The following is a 20179-nucleotide window of genomic DNA, read 5'->3' as shown; positions in this document are numbered from 1 at the left end:
AGGGAAGCTAGAATTATGGAAAAATTATGTAGTAGATATACAATAAAATCTATTGTAAAGTTCAACTTGTAATGAATCTCGAAAATAGTTGCTAGACGTGTACCAATGACAATGCGCCGAGGGTGATGACGTGAACCAATGGAAGGCCACGATTATATACCACGTGGTTTACGAGGACCAATAGTAAAGGTCCACGAGACTTTGCAGACGATATTTGTAGGGGAGCGCGGCGCCGCCCAGTCAGTGTCACACAGAACCAACTACAAGAACAGTGTGAGACAGTCTTCCATCCAGTATTGTGTACAGAAATACATATTTATAACCATTTACTGAGTCCAGTCAACGTCCTGAAGTGTATTATGTGAGTATGGTTCATGTGTTATCCGTGATTTGTGGTTATTGATCGTGTTTGGTCATGTAATTGATGTTCGTTAAAATACCGGCTGTGTTAAAGGTTACGGTTGCATTCTTTCAACTTTTTTTGTTATATATTTATATATATATATTTATTTACTCTTTTTATCAGAAGGGACGAATATAAATATTGTTATTTGGGTGATGTATGACTTTAACACTAATATATTTAAAATAGGGAATGGGTTATAACGTAACTACATAATTATGATACTCCTTGGAGTTCTGTAAACCGGAAGTTAGTGAGTGTGTGGGTTAGTTTTCTATTAAAGCTTTATTTTATTACCTCATTTTTTTCATGTTTCGATCAATTAATTTTTGTGCCTCTTCGGAGGAACATTATTAATACGGTATTTTTTTAATTATTATTGTGGAGGCCGAAACATTGCTGCATATTCAAAGTAAAAGTTGTTCATTTCATTGACGGGAGTCAGAAATTTAGCCTTTGATATCTTGATGTGCCCTAGGGCGTTCTGGAAGGTTCTTGGCTGGTTCGATCGTCAGGGCCAAGCCTACGGCTGGAGGGAGGCAGTGGTGTGGCGAGTCAAGCGGGCACCTATGTAGCGAAGCGGTTTAACTTTTGGCACGGTATTCAGCGAGTGCTGGGCTTTCTTGAGTGTTTCTTTACTTGCACAGCTGTCCGCCTCCTTCACTACCATCCCCGGGTTGCGGGGCAGGGCGGGGAGTTGGAGGGGGAGAGGGAGGGGTTGATGTGTGGGACTGGGACGGTACAGTTATGTGCCGGCTGCCATGTAGGTCACGTCTGGGGGAAGGGTGGCATCTGTTAATGTTGGCAGTGCATTTGTTTCATATTGTCATCCTTGTTCATTGTCCTTCATGTAAGTAATGTGTGCTTTTCATTTTCAGAAAATGAGGTGTTGGGTAGCCTTAGGCCTAATGGCCACTGTGGCCTTGTTGGTCACCGCCAAGGAGTCAAAGAAGGAAGACGTAGGGACTGTCATCGGCATTGACCTTGGCACCACTTATTCATGGTAAGGATTATTTCAGGTTCTGCAAAGCTTGTAATAATTTTAAATAATTTCCTTAACAGTGCACAATATATCCTTTACATTCCCTCCAGTAAACCATCAAAGGTCATTGCCCTTGTGTAACTGAACTTGTGGGGCACCACTCCCCTGTTATATTACCCACATCTTGTGTCATGCTAATGAGTAGTCAGTGTTGCAGTTGGTCGAAGTTCTAATGGTGTGGTTATTCTTTTCAGTGTGGGTGTGTTCAAGAATGGCAGAGTTGAGATCATTGCAAACGACCAGGGTAACAGGATCACTCCCTCCTACGTGGCATTCACCGCCGATGGAGAGCGACTCATTGGTGACTCTGCCAAGAACCAGCTCACCACCAACCCTGAGAACACCATCTTTGATGCCAAGCGGCTCATCGGTAGGGAATGGACTGATAAGTCTGTCCAACATGACATTCAGTTCTTCCCCTTCAAGGTCATCAAGAAGAATGAAAAGCCCCATATCCAGGTCTCCACTTCACAGGGAGAGAAGGTGTTTGCTGCAGAAGAGATCTCTGCCATGGTGCTTGGAAAGATGAAGGAAGTGGCTGAGGCATATCTTGGAAAGACTGTCACTCATGCTGTTGTCACTGTCCCTGCCTACTTCAACGACGCCCAGCGACAGGCAACAAAGGATGCTGGCACAATCGCTGGATTGACAGTCATGAGGATCATCAATGAACCTACAGCTGCTGCCATTGCCTATGGTATTGACAAGAAGGAAGGCGAGAAGAACATCCTTGTGTTTGATCTTGGTGGTGGCACCTTTGATGTCTCCTTGCTCACTATTGACTCTGGTGTGTTTGAAGTGGTGGCCACAAATGGTGACACTCATCTTGGTGGTGAGGACTTTGACCAGCGTGTCATGGACCACTTCATCAAGCTGTACAAGAAAAAGAAGGGCAAGGACATCAGAAAGGACAACCGTGCTGTTCAGAAGCTCCGTCGTGAAGTTGAGAAGGCAAAGAGGTCCCTGTCTGCCAGCCACCAGGTCAGGATTGAAATTGAATCCTTCTTTGAGGGAGAGGACTTCTCAGAGACACTGACCCGAGCCAAGTTTGAGGAGTTGAATATGGATCTCTTCAGGTCTACAATGAAGCCAGTGCAGAAGGTGCTTGAGGACTCTGACCTGCAGAAGAAGGAAATTGATGAGATCGTGTTGGTGGGTGGCTCTACTCGTATTCCCAAGATCCAGCAGCTGGTAAAGGAATTCTTCAATGGCAAGGAGCCATCCCGAGGTATCAACCCAGATGAGGCTGTTGCTTATGGTGCTGCTGTCCAGGCTGGTGTGCTGTCTGGTGAAGATGACACCAATGACCTTGTGCTGCTGGATGTCAACCCTCTAACTCTTGGTATCGAGACTGTGGGTGGAGTCATGACCAAGCTCATTGCCCGTAACACTGTCATCCCCACGAAGAAGTCCCAGATCTTCTCCACTGCCTCTGACAACCAGCACACTGTCACCATCCAGGTGTTTGAGGGTGAACGACCTATGACCAAGGACAACCACATCCTCGGAAAGTTTGACCTAACTGGCATTCCCCCTGCTCCTCGTGGTGTGCCCCAGATTGAAGTGACCTTTGAAATTGATGCGAATGGTATCCTCCAGGTTTCTGCTGAAGACAAGGGCACTGGCAACAAGGAAAAGATTGTGATCACCAACGACCAGAACCGCCTTACCCCAGAGGACATTGAGCGCATGATCAAGGATGCTGAAGTGTTTGCTGATGAGGACAAGAAGCTAAAGGAGCGTGTAGAGTCCAGGAATGAGCTTGAGTCCTATGCCTACAGTCTTAAGAACCAGGTGAACGATAAGGAAAAGCTCGGGGCCAAGCTTACTGACGAGGATAAGGAAAAGATCGAGGAGGCCATTGATGAGAAGATCAAGTGGCTGGAGGACAACCCTGATTCTGAGGCAGAAGATTACAAGGCTCAGAAGAAGGAACTGGAGGACATTGTGCAGCCAATAATTGCCAAGCTCTACCAGGGTGCTGGTGGTACTCCTCCAACTGGTGAAGAGGAGTTTGATAAGGATGAGTTGTAAAGTTATTAGTTTATGAGTAACTTATTGGTTTTGTGATGGAAGTACATTTTTCTCATGCTCATCTTTAGGACATATTCAGCAGCTGCTCATCTCATGGTTGAATGAAAGATGTTACACTTTTTAAGTATGTATGCACAAGTCCATTCCAGGTGTGTGAACGGATGATCTGTTTATAATAAATGATGCTAGAAAAAAGGTGTTTCTGTATATCCCAGTAGAAAAAAGATATTTCCATATCACAGTAGTTTCCAAAAGATTCATGAAAGCAGAAAAGTTTTATTAAAACATAATTTACAAGGGATTTCTTAAATATATATATGCAGCATGTGGTTGAAGAATGGACCTTACTGATCCAGTAGGCATGATGCCTAAAAATATACCAAAATGCTGAATTATTAATACAGTAGTAATGAACACAGGCACATTAATTTTTTCAGTTGAAATATTGTGGCACATCATGGGAAATGCATCTTGGAAAGAAATCCTAGGAAAAACATTGTCCTATAAAAAGTTATATTAAATTGAAAATTTATGTATAGCTCATTAAGAAAACTCACACCTTGTGGGTTTGATATGGCATTTTTTGTTTTATACATTTGGCACCTATATAACAAGAATTTAGAACCAAGTTTAATTTTAGTCAATACTTTTATTCACATACTTTTTATTAAAAACAAAAATTAAATGTATTATACATACTTTATCATCCATGGATCTTTCAAAAGCTCCCAGAAGGATACATTAACTTGGATAACTTAGAAAGGCCACTGCATTAACTGAACTGTACAATCAAGTTAAGACCCTGATTTTGTCTCTAAAAGTAGAAATGCATCTTAAATATTTTAAGACCCTGATTTTGTCTCTAAAAGTAGAAATGCATCTTAAATATTTTAATTTGTGATCATTATTCAATATCAGGATTGCTAAATGGACCCAATTCTCAACAGCTAGAATTATTTTCATCTATAATATGCAAACAAATACTGCAGCCAAGGTTACCCTGCACTACAGGTAACAAAGCACATGTACAGCTGCTAGCCAAGAAGAACAGTGCAGTCAACTATTCATAATAACAGTATTAAGTATATCAGAATTTTATTAAGTATATCAGAATTTTCTTTACAAAATACTGATAAAAATTCAAACTACTTACTTACCTATACACAGTCTCAGATATATTTACATGCATGCATCAAGATGTACTTGCTCTGGCCTTTACAAGATTGTGGAGCTGGTCAGCCTGTTCTATAGCATCTGCCAGAGCTTCACAATGCCTCTCAAGATTTTTTGGAACTTTCTCAATTCCATAATAAGCACCTGAAACATTGTTAGAATTGAGTAGCAGTTAGTGGAACAACATAATCAAACATCCATCTTATCCTCACCCCCAACCCACTTCAGCTTTCAAACATTTCCAATTCCCAGGTTCTGTTACAGCATACAGAATTACACTCCATGTGCAGGTACACCTTTGGATTAGTGTCAATAAAGGAAAAGTTCCCTTTTTCCTTTTTTCCTTAAGAGATCCTTAAATCCACAAAATAATAAAAGAAAAATACTATGGCATGGCAGCCCCAGTCTTCTGCCATCCCTTATCAGGATATGGTGTCTTACTGCACAACACAGGCTAAGTATACCATGAAGGTTGTAGTGAGGAATGAGGTCACAATATTCCTATGCAGTTGCAAATATTTCAAAAATGTAACTTTAATAAAATATATAAGTGCTCACCTGCAATGCTTCCAGCCATGGATGCTATAGTATCTGTGTCTCCTCCAAGGCTGACAGCATAGTGTAGAGTTCTCTGGAACTCATTTTCAGTCTAAAATTAAAGTTTACAATCAGAAAAGTTTACTTCCTCAAGGTTTACATTACTGTTTCTATTCTTTCAATCACTGTTATGTACCCATGTCATCACATTTGAAACACATCTTACACCCAATCTCTTGAATTTCCTTTAAGGAAACCAGTTTTTGCACTACCCAAACATAACTATAATTGAAAACCAAAAGCCTGCATACCTCAATGTTGGGGATGGGACAAGAGGCTCTTACAAAAGAATAGATGGCAGTCGCCACAGACTTGTGGGCAGATATGTCCACTCCCAGTTCCTCTTCTACTTGGTCAGTATCAACAGAGTCCTTGCATTCCAGGAGCCCCAGCACCCTCTCCAGTTTCTTGACATACACAAAGGGTTCTTCTCCCTCATCCAGGATACTGTAAAGAATGTTTAAAGATCAAGACTAGAAATGATGGAAGATTTAAGTTATTTTTGTTAGGAAATGTAACCATTTACTGCTACAGAACACTAAAAAGTCATCTAGATGCAAAGTGCTGATCATGTCACTTACTCATCCTTTCCAGGCTTCTCCACTTGTTTCATTTTTTCTATAAGATTCTCTACAAATTTTACACAATTCAGGTCATTCTTCGGAGTCTGTAGAGCCTCATGCACTGCCAGGCACTGCAATGTAAGAATGTGTTTATGTCTTCCTGCTGCGATTTTGATTAAATATGAACCATATATGGAGATACTAATGCTAATGAGGTTTTTAAGAATTTTAATGATGTATATTTGGGTGAAAGGGAAGAAGTGTGGATGAAATGAAAGTGATGAAACTGTGAAGACGGCAAATGTATGGTGGACAGAGGTGGTTAAGAAATTTGTGAGGGAAAAAGAAGGGTTGAATACTAGAGAAAAGTACTTTATTCTTTGAAAGAATTTATTGCTGTTTTGTGACAGAAGATTTATATCTCTAAGCATATAGCATGATTCTTTGGAGCTCACCTGAAGTACTGTTCCATTGTAGCCCAGCCTGTTGGCATGTGTAAGGAGAGCCATGTCCTTGGCTGTGTCCACCAGCTCCTGCATTGTGGAATTGTGGCAAAAAAGAGCAATGGGAGCAGCCCGCATAGCACCTGCAAGGAACCTCATTGTTAATTTTCACATGATAAGTGTGCAGTGATTAGTAATACTACTCTTACTATATTCATACAAAAACAATAAAGACCTACAGGTAGTCAACACTCATGTTTTTTTTTTTTTTTACTGCACCTCTACTACAAAGAAATTCAGGCATGTTGATAACATACCTTGTCCCCAACATGAATCAGCAACTCATCCAGCAGGAAGGACTCACCAGGACAGAAAAAAGAGGTGACTTTCTGTCCATGTTCTGATTCTAATTTAGTAAATAAAAGATTCCATTGGCATCCTACAGATATCATCTAGGTGTACATAAGCCATGACTTGGAAAATCTGGAATGCTCTAATTAGGTATGAGCTTGGGAGAGAATATATATATATATATATATATATATATATATATATATATATATATATATATATATATATATATATATATATATATATATATATATATATATATATATATATATATATAGGTGCAGAGCAACATGTTCACATCCTCACCTCCATTTCCGTAAGAACCACGACCATTAAACTGCATTGCTGCAGGGGCATACACATCCCTGAACTTGGTGGCCCGGAGAGCAGCAAACACATCAACAACATTGCTGCCATATCCACGTCTTGGTTCAGCATAGAACTCTTTTACAAACCTGAAATAGTGACCACAAATCCAAATATTATCATCAATAATCACACCCACTACACAGTTAATTCCCATTATTTTTTTTCAAATTATAAACAAAATTCTATATCACATGATGGGTGTTGTCTGTAGTAGTTGAGGGATATATGAGTCACCAGGAAAACATATGGAATAAACACAGATAACTCCTAGAATTTTCATTAAAAATTCTAACTATAAATCAAAAGATGTGCTCCTGTAAGTTTAGATAATGATACGAGTACCTGCAGATCAACTCACCGTTTGGCCATGTCTTGAGCAACATATCCTTTCTCTTCAATAAGAGAAAGGGCCACGCATCTCATCATTGCTGTGTCATCAGTGTATTGTTTGTATGGTACTGGAAATAATAATAAAAAATTGCTCCTCTAAGATAAAGCTAAGAACATAACACTGGTATCACAGCAGCTCCCAAGGATTACCTAGCTTGAGTCCTGTCTCCATAATGTCATGATGTGTAAGTACAGGGAAAGTGAAACGTAAATCAGGAAGTGGCCAAATGGGTGATAATGGGAGAGTAGTGTACAGGTAAACATTGTCAGTGATATCAACGAGGAAGATGGCAGTTGGCACAGCAAATAATTTTGAAGGTTTCAAGGATGAGGACCTCAGTGTAGCTCATACAAATAAATGAATATGGAAAATTGAAAAAGAAAATGTGAAAATATGACAAGAAAAACTTAACGTAGCAGCAATAACAAAGATGTGGAAGGAATACAGAGAGGTGGGTGGTAGCAATGTAAAAAAGATATCCAGTGATATAATAAAGAAGAGGGAGATGGAAAGAGAAAAAGAAAACAAAGAACTGAGAGAAAAGGTGACAAAAATAGTGGACTTAAACAAGAAGTACTGTTAAGAAATCAAGAAACTCAAGGAAAAGATAAAGGAGCTAAAGAAAGCTTTACGAGAGAGAGAGATTAAGGTTGGGAAAGTAAAAGAATTATTGACAGAGGAAAGTTGGAAAGAAGAGAGAAAATAACAGCAGGTGGATATATAGGAGATAATTAGGCAACAGCAACAGGAACACAATAAGAACATGGAAAAGCAAGTGATTAAAATAATAAAGGAAAAAAGTAATCTTGTGAGACATGGTACAGAGAAAGATGTGTGCAGTGGTATCTGGGATCAAGGAGAACCTACCCATGCAAATAACTAGAGAGAAAGAAGAGGTAAAAAGGGCTAAGGAAATTATAGCACAAGTGGTGGGAGAAGGAAAGGAGATAGCTGAACAAACTGAAGAGGTTTACAGGATTGGAACAAGACCAATGAAAACAAGATTCATGTCACAAACAGCAATGGAATATGTTTTACAAAGAACAGGAAAATTAGCAAAAGTAGAAGAAATGAGGGGAATATGGATAAAAAGAGACATGAACAAAGAAGAGAGAAGTAAACTGAAAGATTTGAGAGTAGAGGCTCAGTCAAAAAAATTAGGAGAGAACACAGGAACAAGCGAGGAGGTTCATTTGGAACGCTGTGGACATAAAAGTGAGGAAGGGGTGGCACAAAGATACCACAGAAGATCACCAAGCGGAAGCTTAAAAATTATGTATACAAATATAGATGGTTTGGTGTCGAGCCTATAGGTACTTCAAGACTACCTAAAGAACAATAAACCAGACATGGTATGTTTAACAGAAACCAAACTAAAAGAGGAAATAAAGTTGAGATTTGCAAAGGAAGAATTCAACACATGGAGGAGAGACAGAAAAGGAAAGGGAGGAGGAGTGATGATATTGGTAAAAGAGGATATTGTTGTTGACGAAGTGGAATGTAGTGATGGAATGGCAGAAACTTTGAGTGTTGTGATTAAGATCAAAGGAAGTGAAAAAGGAAAGTTATTGTGATGTACATACCACCAAAATCTAATGTATGTGAGACCAATAGATATAAAACTATGCAACTAGAAACAAGAATAAATAGCATAAAGGAAATGATAACGAAAAGTAACAAAGTGCTCTTAGTAAGCAACTTCAACACTAAAGGAATTAACTGGGAGGAGATGAAAGTGAAAGAAAATTTTGGGTTATGGAGTGAAGAACTTATGCATACCATGATGGTGACTACAATGAGACAGTGGGTGAATGAACCTACAAGATGTACAGGAGAAGAAAAACCATCAAAGTTGGACTCAGTGTTTATGAAAACCCCAGAAAGTAGACCATACGTTGTCTGAGTTCACTAGGAAGAAGTGATCAGGTGACAATAGAAACAGTAATACAAGAGGAAAAAGTGCTGCACTAGAATGAACAATTTAGAAATGAGAGACAGAACTATGCTAAGGCAAACTTTACAGAGCTTAATAAATTTTATGGAAAAATTAGCTGGAGAGAGCTATTTGAAGGTAAAGTAGTATAAGAAAAAATGATATATTTTTGAGCAAGTATAGAGAGGGGATGCAATACTCGTAGTTTGTAACAAGTTACAAAGTGAAAATTGAGAAGCATGAATGGTATGAAGCCAGGTGTGTAGAAGCAAAAAAAGAAAAAGGACAGAGCATGGAGGAAAATGATGAGAAAACTGAACAGAAATACTTGGCAAGAGTACAGAAAAGCAAGGAATGAATATGATATAATAAAAGAAGAAAGAAATTTTGAAAGTGTCATAGTAAGAAAATGCAAGGAAAAGCTCAAACTCTTCTACAGATACCTAAATGGAAAAATTAAACATAGGGATGACATAAACAAGTTAAGATAAGAAGAGAAGGAAAATTTTATGAAACTACTGAGATGAGTGAACAAATGAATGAGTTTTCAATCTGGGTTTACAAAGAAAACAGATTTTGTGGCACCGAAAGTGGTATCACAAAATGAGGGAATGGAATACAGGAGATACATGTAAAGAGACAAGAAGTCAAGAAACTGCTGGAAGAGCTGGATGTTAGAAAAGCTATGGGACCAGATCAAGTAAATGAATGGATATTAAAGGAATGCAAAGAACAAATGGAGGAACCCATATGGGATATAATTGACAGCTCATTGGGAGAGAGAAAAATACCAAGGGAATGGAAAAGAGCTAACATAGTCCCAATATAAAAAGGAGGAAATAAAATGGAACCATTAAATTGTAGACCAGTGTCACTAACAAGTATTGTAAGCAAACCTTGTAAAATAGTAACTAAAGATAGATGGATGGAATATTTAGAAGATGAAAAGATAATTACAGAAAAGCAATTTGGATTCAGGAAAGGGAGATCCTGTGTCACAAATCTACTGAGCTTTTATACAAGAGTAATAGATAGAGTGCAAGAGAGAGCCAGATGGGTTGATGCAGTACACCTGGATCTCAAAAAAGCATTATGATAAAGTTCCCAACAAAAGTCTTATGTGGAAGTTAGAGAATGAAGGAGGACTAAAGGGAGCAACATTAAGATGGATGAATTATTATTTACAAGGGAGGGAAATAAGAACAGTAATCAAAGACACTAATTCAAGTTGAAATGAAGTGACAAATGGGGTACCGCAAGGATCTCTGTTGGCATCTATTATTTTTCAGATATATGTAAATTATATGACAGAGGATCTAAATAGTTATATAAACCTTTTTGCTGATGATGCAAAAATAATGAAAATAATTAAGGATGAAAGTGACTGCAGAGTTACAAAAGGATAGTGACGAGATACATGCATTGAGCCAAAGGTGGAGACTAAAATTTAATGCCAGAAAATACCACGTTGGAAACAGGAAAAAGTAGAAAGAGACCTTCATGGAATTACAAAATGGGAGGAGAAATGATAACAAAAAGTAATGAAGAAAAAGATTTGGGAGTAATGATCCAGGACACATTATCACCTGAAAGGCACATACGCGGAATATTCAGCTCTACATACAGCTTGTTAACAAACATTAGAGTGGTGTTTAACAATTTAGACAAAGAAATGATGAAGAAAATTATAACAAGTATGATATGACCTAAATTGGAATACAGAGCAGTAGTTTGGGCTCCACATAGAAAAAAAAGATATACAAAAACTGGAAAGAATACACAGGATAATGACAAAGATGGTACCAAAATTGAAAGACTTAAGCTATGAAGAAAGATTTGAAGAGATGGGATAACCAACACTACAAGAGGTAATCCCTACAAGAGAGAAGAGAAAGAGGAGACCTGATAATAATGTACAAAATTAGTTAACAACATAAAAAGAATAAACAGAAATGACTTGGTATCACAGATGGAGGAGGGAAAGAGATGGACAAGGGGGCATGGGAAGAAAATAAAGAGTGGATGTTCAAATGACATCAAGAAGTACAGCTTCCCATATCAAAGTATTGAAATCTGGAATGAAATGAAGGAAGAAATGGTTATGGCAAACAGTTTTTTTTTTTTTTTTTTTATGTAGGAAGGACACTGGCCAAGGGCAACAAAAATCCAATAAAAAAATATGCCCACTAAAATGCCAGTCCCATAAAAGGGTAAAAGCAGTGGTCAAAAATTGATGAATAAGTGTCTTGAAACCTCCCTCTTGAAGGAATTCAAGTCACAGGAAGGTGGAAATACAGAAGCAGGCAGGGAGTTCCAGAGTTTACCAGAGAAAGGGATGAATGATTGAGAATACTGGTTAACTCTTGCATTAGAGAGGTGGACAGAATAGGGGTGAGAGAAAGAAGAAAGTCTTGTGCAGTGAGGCCATGGAAGGAGGGGAGGCATGCAGTTAGCAAGATCAGAAGAGCAGTTAGCATGAAAATAGCGGTAGAAGACAGCTAGATATGCAACATTGGGGCGGTGAGAGAGAGGCTGAAGACAGTCAGTTAGAGGAGAGTGAACACATGTTTAAAGAGAAACTGGATAAATATGGTTATGGAGAAATGACAAAATCAGCTTTGGCTCGTACCCTGTACAATACAACTAGGTAAATACATGGCATTAAATTGAAAAGAGATTAAGGGAGATAATCAAGATGGATACTTCTATATTTATAATTATCAGATCTGACAGAACATTTATTTCAGAAAGTGCAAGGCTCACCTTTAAGGTCTGGGTCATTTAGTCTCCTGAAGTATGAGTTAAGCACAGAGGGGGAGGCTCTTGGTTCCCCCTCAAATGGTGCCCCCAGACAGTCTCCCATGAGGGCTCCCACCAAGCAGCCACGGAACCTGCCAGCCATCGCCTCTACAGCCTCCACCACAGCCATCCTGGTGACAAGACAGGCTTTCCTTCATTCACTCACAGACAAGTTTGTGAATCCGAGTTGACTCTATCATAAAGTTTGTGAGTGTGAAAATAAAATATGTAATTACCAGTTCTTCCAATATTCTATTTGTCTGTCTATATCTACAGAATGCTTACAGTCCACTAGTTCTGACCTATGGAAATAACCTTAGCCAGCATTATTTTAGGAGAGGACCATAATACTCTACACATTTAGAAGTTTTCTTTTTGATTATCTTTATGGATATTGAGAAACTTACTTCATTGAAGTTTTCATTGCAAATTAATAGTTTCCGTGATATAGGGAATTTTTGCTAGATGATGTGCGTCTGCTACGTTTACAAATGCATCCATATTGCCACCCTCTCGTGACCTGTAATCATGGCCATCACTGTGGTCCAGTCAAGTCTAAGGTAAGCAACGACATTTTTTTGATGTGAAATATATGTAGTTTGCTAGGTTAGGTCAGGTTAGGTTAGGCTACATAAGATTAAGTTAAGTTAGGTTAGGTGGTAAATCTATATAAGTGCACCCATCTAACATTTTTGGATGAAACTACATTTTTCTGGTAGATTTTTTATGTGCTTTTAATGAATCTAAAAACTGTTTCTGCCACAAATCGACATTTTCTATTTATTTATTTATTTATTTATTTATTTATTATTATTATTTATTTTAGTTTTTTTAATACTAACCCACACACATAAACCAATGAATTGTAATGAAAACAAGCAGAGATTCATCCAAAAAACACCAAAATCTACCAGAAAATGCAGTTTCATCTTTATGCATGACAATGAAAAAAATTAAGCTTAACTAAACCTAACCTAACTTAACCTAACCTGCCTTATTGGTTCTCTGGTACTTCCTCATCACTGGAGTCTTCAGTGGGAAGAACTGGAGGTGGCTGAGATTCATTATTACTTTGAAATTTTCTTACCACCTCAATGTAATTGCACTCACAGCCACTGTACTCAGCCATCTTCCAAGACTGATTCAAAATCAAGCTTTCCCCCTTCCACCTTGCAGAATATAGCCCACCTATCATTATTTTTTTATTTTTTTTTGTTTATCTTTATTTATTTATCTTTATTTATTTATTTATCTTTATTTATTTATTTATTTATTTATTTTATTTTATTTTTATTTTTTTTGCTGAGGCATTATTTCATGCATGTGCTAATGAAATTCCCTCCTCTACCTCATCTTCCTCCTGTCCTTCATTCCACTTCCTCCCAACACCGCCTGCACATCATCATGGTGGAAGGTAACCTGGGTACATGGAGAAAACATTAAAATTGATAAAAACTGATATCCCAGGAATGAACAATTTATCGCAATAAAGATATGCACCACTATATGTGACCCAAGTACTTCACTGAGATTTTTTTTTTTTTACCGTGAGACAGGTGCACTTACATAATAATACCAGTTAGGTTAGGTCAGTTAAGGTTAGATTAGGTTAGGTTCCTGTTCCCAGCCCATAAACCCCAAGATCGTAGGGGGATGAGGGGAGGAGAGGCAAAATTAAGTATTCCCGATGTATTTCATACTCAAAGTCGTCTATAACATAAAAAGAATAAAAACAATAATTAATATCAGTTTTGGGCTCAAAATGCAGTTTGGTCCTATCGTAAAAATTTACCCCTTAGCCTACTAATTTCCTGAGACTGTTCACTGAGACTGTTCTCCAAATTGTGATCTACAGTGAAAGGATTAACTGAATTTATATTAAACTCTCACATGAAAATGCTAATGTAATTTCAACATCATCCCAGACGTTTGGCTAAATAAAGGTAAGGTGGTTAAATTAAGGAAAGACAAAAATTTCAAAGTATCGTATATATATATATATATATATATATATATATATATATATATATATATATATATATATATATATATATATATATAAATATGGTTTTATTATAGTTTAAGCCATTACACACTAGGTGGTAATAACCTACCTCATTTTGTTCTTCTCACTATTCACATCATTTCTAATGATTACACTACTTGTTGGAAATTAATAATAACGCCACAATAGGCCTGGGAATGCACAGCGCTCTCAACTTTTTCTAAGTCCACAGGTAAACATAAATGGTGTATTGTTGCCTGAACTTCAGTTGTTAGGTTAGGTTAGGGTTTTATTATAGTTTAAGCCATTACACACTACGTGGTAATAACCTACCTCATTTTGTTCTTCTCACTATTCACATCATTTCTAATGATTACACTACTTGTCGGAAATTAATAATAACGCCGTGAGCCGTGGGTAGAGATTGGGGACATTGGCTTAAACTATAAATTTACCATATATATATATATATATATATATATATATATATATATATATATATATATATATATATATATATATATATATATATATATATATATATATATATATATATATATATATATATATATATATATATTATTATTATTATTATTATTATTATTATTAAGCACCACGTCCCAACATCACTGCCACTCCTCATTGGCTTCAGAAATTGACGCTATCTTACAATTAATTAACTCACAACTGCAGATACCGGTAGTTACAGTTAATATACATCACCAAAGAGGGGAATTATGGCATGACAGTTTTCCAAAATACCTGAAAACACCGTCAAGTAGAGGAGAGGACAGTTGCCACCACAGCCGGCGAGAATACAAACAAACCGTTCTTGTCAATAATGCCTCGACTTCAATTTCGACTTTAATTTATGTTTTCTCGTAATTCCTTTAATAAAACTTATCATAACGAATTGCTGGCTATAAATTAGAGTAAAGTAAACTAATAAATGCAGATTATTGTGTGTGTAGTTTTTGTTCACATATGTTCCTACGAGTTCAAGACATTTCAGAAGCAAACGAACACTGCCGAGCTAGTGAGGACCAAAACATCTCTTGGTGGAGGTAAGTTACTGACTGGCTGATCCACTGCTGTTCTGTGAGGCCGAGCATAAACATCTTGTCTAGGAGTGATCTTGTAAAGCCCTCATGGAATGTATATATTGTCATTAATGTTGAGTAATGTCTGAAAGGTAGTCAGTACATAAAGCAGACGAGTCAAACGCCTTTGCAAACTGAATCGTCAATGTCTTACACACACACACACACACACACACACACACATTCTCCTGGAAAGTAATCTAAGAAGTCATGGTGGAGTTCAAACTTATTGATTAGCGATTGAACTGACTGAAAACCTATATGAATTGATAAATGCATAGATGGTATGGTGGTATGTAGTCATTGTACCTCCTTAACTGATAAGTACATAAATAAGGTAAACAGTCAATATAACAATTTGTTCATAGTGTTCCAATCAGATGCAAGTCAAAATCATTACTCATATGCAACACTTCATGGGATATTTTGCTTGCAATCTTATGGTATAAGATGTGTGTGTGTGTGTGTGTGTGTTTGTGTGGGTGGATAGGGCTTTGCTATAAAAAGGGTGGTTAAGCATTACATGTAACTATTCTCATATGTTTATTTATATATTTATTTACTTGTATATTTGTTTACTTACAATTTGTTCATTTATTTTTCAGGTCAAGCAACACTCAAGATGCCTCAGGTACTGATGGAGGTATTGCCCAACATTCATGTAGGTAATATCTACATAACACTACCTGAAACCTCTGAGTCGTGTCGAGATGTCTGTGTTGAGAAGTCCAGGTGTGTGGTGCAGTTGCAATCTGACCAGGAGGTTTGCTTCAACCTGCCAAGAGGAACATGTTTGAAGCCAGATGTGGTGAGGTCAATCAGCCAGGAAGGGCAAGTGGTCACAGTCAGAGTCCAACTTGATGAAAGGACATCTCTGATAAGTACCTTAGCTTCTGATCTTATGAATGACTCTGACTTACAAACAGTGGTTCCATTGTCAAGCACTCTTTGTAATACCGAGTTGCTTGGCCATTGCAAGCAGTGTGAGCAACAAGTGTTTGAGTGTGTAAGATTCCAGAGAGTGTTGCCCCTGCCCTCAGTGGACTGGGAACAGGCCTCAGAGGATTGGTTTTGCCACATACACAAGGAAGATGGGGAGAAACTGAAACCAGCCTCTCTTCAGCCTGAGGAAGATGAATGTTTCTACACAGAATTATTTTTCCTGCTTCACCCCAAATTAATGGAGTACATGGAACATGCCAAACCCACCTGTGGACCAGAAATAAACTGTGCTAAGTGTAACACTTCCCTTGGTGTGCAGCTGCATCAGTCAGTGAAAATGTGGACTCATAACCTGGTGTGGAGAAGAGAGAGGGGAAATATAGTGCACAGTACAGACATCAGTGCTATAATGCTGATGTTATTCCAAAATATAGATAAGGATAATTTTGGTGTAAACTGTAGACTTGTTCTTCAGCTTCCAACAGTGCCAAGGAGGTACCTGTACATGGTGACTATGAACACCAATCAGAAACTACTGATATGTGAAGAGGATTCAAAGTTGTTCCACACAGGAGGGAATGAGAAGGAGAATCAGTGTAAAGAGAACCGACCTGAAAGTGTGGCAACCAAACGTGCCAGAAGAAGTGGACAGACTGAGATGAAGCTGCAGGCTGTGTTTGGAGTGAAACTCTTGTATGTAGAGAAGGAGGGTGATGACGAGGAGAGCGGGGAGTGGGCTGACAGTGTTCATGTCCACCTCATCCCTTGCAGTGACTCTTTTTTCACAGGAGTCAAGGCTCTGCTGGACACAACAAACAATTGCCTGCCTGAAAATATTAGACATGTTGAAAAGATGAAAGTTGGCTATATCATCAAATAAGACAATGAACAACAATAAATTTTTATATAAAGTTTATTGTTGTATTGTTCACCTGTTTATATAGCTCGGGATTCTCTCTCTCTCTCTCTCTCTCTCTCTCTCTCTCTCTCTCTCTCTCTCTCTCTCTCTCTCTCTCTCTCTCTCTCTCTCTCTCTCTCTCTTTGTGGGTGCGGGGTAGATGTACAGGCTACAGAGATGTAATGTAATGCGTTCAGAGGCTGATAGTGATGATGATAGATAGTGATAGTAATGCAAGGGATACGAACTTACTGACAAATAATTATTCATTACCTTTCGTTTATTCTACATTTCGAATGATATTTGATTGTTAGATTATGTTATACCATCACCAGGATACGTAAAAAAGGAAGAATCCAAAAACACTTAATGGTAGGGGATACGAATGTGAATAAAAAATCAACCAAATCACCATTCATCAATATAAACATATGGAAATAATGATAACAAAAACTGGTATCATTATTAATATTTTCAGATGAGTAATGAGATGAGCAGAGGGTGACAGGAGAGGGTGACGTGTGGAGCGTGGCAGCCCCCTCTCCCTGACGTGGAGGAAGTGACGTCAGGGAGCTGCCAGACTCCTTCCCTACGAGCTTCTTTCAGCCAGTCTAGTCCAGCTGCTACTCCTCGTTTCTTGGCAACACCACTCTCGCATTACACAGGTGAGAACCGAACCTTTTCTGTCTGACTTGGAATATGGAGAGATAATAGAGTAATTGTAGGAATATGGTGTAGATAGCAGTGTATTGTGGTGTTAAAATAAGCAAAACCAACATAACGAGGATACATTTTGTTCATTTGTGAGTCTTTAATTTGCGAGTCTCCAGTCTTCCCCAGATGGTGTAGCCTTTTCCTCTTGGCATCAAATATGGGGAGAATGTAGAGTAATGGGAATATAATGTGGAGTTAGTGTTCTAAGCAAAGCCAGAGTAAGGTATACTTTGCTTCTGCCCGTTTGTGAGTGTCTTCTATTTGTGAGTCGGAGCCTTCTCTCTTAGGCTTGAAATAGTGCAGTAGTTGTTGTGTGGTAGGATGTTTTATTTGAAGCCACCTAAGGATAAAGGGGAGGGAGTGTTTTGTGCTTTGGTATTGAATGGACTTCGGACGGGACTGTGATGGTGGTAATGGTGTGCTGGCCTTGGTGTTGGGATCATTATAGTGAATAGGGCATGCATGTATGGTAGTTAATATCACTTTGTACTATATTTTCTTAATTCACTTTTTTCTATCCCCTCATTCTCACCCCCTCCCCCCGTTTCCCTCCTCCCACCTGTGTTTCTTTTGTATTCCCACTTTTTTATGAGTCTGCCAAACCGATTTCTCTTGGTGAAGGTTTAGTCTCACCAACATTATAAAAGTACAACCTAATAAACATTGGAACGTTGGTTAATTCTTGAGATGCAGTAAAGCAAAACTAAAATAGCAGTTTCATAGTGAATCACCTTTGAAAAATTTTCTCCTAAAGGTAGAGAACTGATATGTGATGAGTACGGCATATATAACGTCACGCCCAGCACTGGCTTCATGATCCTCCAAGACTGAAGTGGCCTCGGAATTTCATGCAAAAGATAGCATATCTTGAATTGTCTTAGGGTTTTATCTAGCAATGTAGCCACCTAGCAGTGTGTTGACATGGTTGCTATACATTGAGTCAATATAAATAAGTTTCATGTGGTATCAGTGATATATATATATATATATATATATATATATATATATATATATATATATATATATATATATATATATATATATATATATAATGGGTATTAACTTGTAAATCTGATAGCTAAACAATATAGTAAGCATTTCTTGTTGCCTCAACTAAGAAACCCATATTTTATTTAATCTATTAATTAATCTAATATGATTATTTATGAGGATAATGACAGACTAAGTAAAGTTTGCCAAGAATTGATTTTATTGAGTTAGCTTAATTGTAAAATGATAAGAGATAGAACAGTGCTAATATTATTCATGCTTCTAACACTTGTAACTTGAAATGTACTTCAGGAAATGAAATTGAAAACATTGTTAAATTATACTTCATGAAGTGTTCAGATATAACTTTTAGTTCACTATTAGTAAGTATACTGCTTACTGAAAGGAATGGCTTGTTGCAGCACCATGGACCAGGTTATGATGCTGGTGGAGCCTGCCCGGCAGTTTGCCAAGGACTCAATGCGGCTGGTGAAGCGCTGTACCAAGCCAGACCGCAAGGAGTTCCAGAAGATCTCCATGGCCACAGCTATTGGCTTTGCCATCATGGGCTTCATTGGATTCTTTGTCAAATTGATTCACATTCCCATCAACAACATCATTGTGTAAGTATTTGTCATCTTTCCAAATGTTTGATATTTTTATTAAGAATTTTTTAAAATAATGAATGCCATGAAATACATTTGTTCACTTAACATATTTCAAGCACATTTTGATGGTAATGATTTAGGTACTACCAACTCAGTGAGCCTTGTCGTATGCGAGACCTCATGCCGTTGAATGTAAATTAGTGAAAACACTCAATGAACTGCCATGGAGAGAGAGCATCCCCAACCCACCACTTTCTGAGGCTGGGATGACCACAACTTTGAGTTACTCAGTTAATCTTTGCTTAGTTCAATTATGTACATACCTATATACTTTGTAGTATGATACTCGGTTCTATGAGATGAGTAAGAGAGGGAAAGTTAGAACAATGAGTTAACTTATAGCTTCTTACACAATGATTCTTTTATTTCAGTGGCTCATAGTGGACTGATATGACCTTCCCCTTGAAGACAGATTTGTATGGAACTCCTATTATACACTCACCTGTGAAATAAATTATTTAAGGACATAGTTATTAAACATTTTTTTTACAAAATTGTTTTGTTTTCCTTTCAAACATCTGTATGTTAAACTGGAGAAGTGGTAGAGGCACTGTGGAGCCTGATGGGTATTAAGGAGTAATGAAAATTTATGGAGTATATGGTAGTATATAAACATTATTAAGGAAAACATGTAGAAGTTATGGAGCAGTGGCTCCCAAATTGTTCACCGTAAGTCCATTATTACCACTGTTAAACTGTTCTCAATTCCTCAAATTTCCTTAGACTTTGTGGCACCTCCCCATTACCTTCAGAAAATGATGTCT

The 20179-nt window shown here is 37.8% G+C and overlaps 3 protein-coding genes across 4 annotated transcripts; 2 read left to right on the top strand and 1 right to left on the bottom strand.

Moving 5' to 3' along the window:
• The first annotated feature begins 186 nt into the window (after positions 1–186).
• LOC135103792 (endoplasmic reticulum chaperone BiP) lies at positions 187–4983 on the top strand. Its single transcript, XM_064010553.1, has 3 exons — positions 187–361; positions 1282–1406; positions 1640–4983. The coding sequence occupies exons 2-3, from the start codon at positions 1285–1287 to the stop codon at positions 3477–3479; spliced, it is 1962 nt and encodes a 653-aa protein (XP_063866623.1). The 5' UTR covers positions 187–361; positions 1282–1284; the 3' UTR covers positions 3480–4983.
• LOC135103794 (ADP-ribosylhydrolase ARH3-like) lies at positions 3740–14993 on the bottom strand. Of its 2 annotated transcripts, none has more exons than XM_064010556.1 (9): positions 14866–14993; positions 12063–12229; positions 7334–7433; positions 6913–7061; positions 6268–6398; positions 5831–5943; positions 5501–5696; positions 5211–5301; positions 3740–4796 (listed from the first exon to the last, which is right to left on the bottom strand). In XM_064010556.1, exons 2-9 carry the CDS (start codon positions 12226–12228, stop codon positions 4672–4674), a joined length of 1071 nt encoding a protein of 356 aa, XP_063866626.1. In that variant the 5' UTR covers position 12229; positions 14866–14993; the 3' UTR covers positions 3740–4671. The 2 variants fall into 2 exon arrangements, with proteins under 2 accessions (XP_063866626.1, XP_063866625.1); XM_064010555.1 differs by lacking the exon at positions 14866–14993 and adding an exon at positions 13447–13484.
• LOC135103793 (E3 ubiquitin-protein ligase E3D-like) lies at positions 14915–17059 on the top strand. Its single transcript, XM_064010554.1, has 2 exons — positions 14915–15167; positions 15809–17059. The coding sequence occupies exons 1-2, from the start codon at positions 15053–15055 to the stop codon at positions 17023–17025; spliced, it is 1332 nt and encodes a 443-aa protein (XP_063866624.1). The 5' UTR covers positions 14915–15052; the 3' UTR covers positions 17026–17059.
• Positions 17060–20179: the final 3120 nt, after the last annotated feature.

This window comes from Scylla paramamosain, chromosome 9 (assembly GCF_035594125.1).
Source record: "Scylla paramamosain isolate STU-SP2022 chromosome 9, ASM3559412v1, whole genome shotgun sequence".
NCBI classification, from domain to species: Eukaryota; Metazoa; Arthropoda; class Malacostraca; order Decapoda; family Portunidae; genus Scylla; species Scylla paramamosain.
The sequence above is the reverse complement of the archived record's forward strand: the minus strand, read 5'-3'. Positions and strand labels throughout refer to the sequence as shown.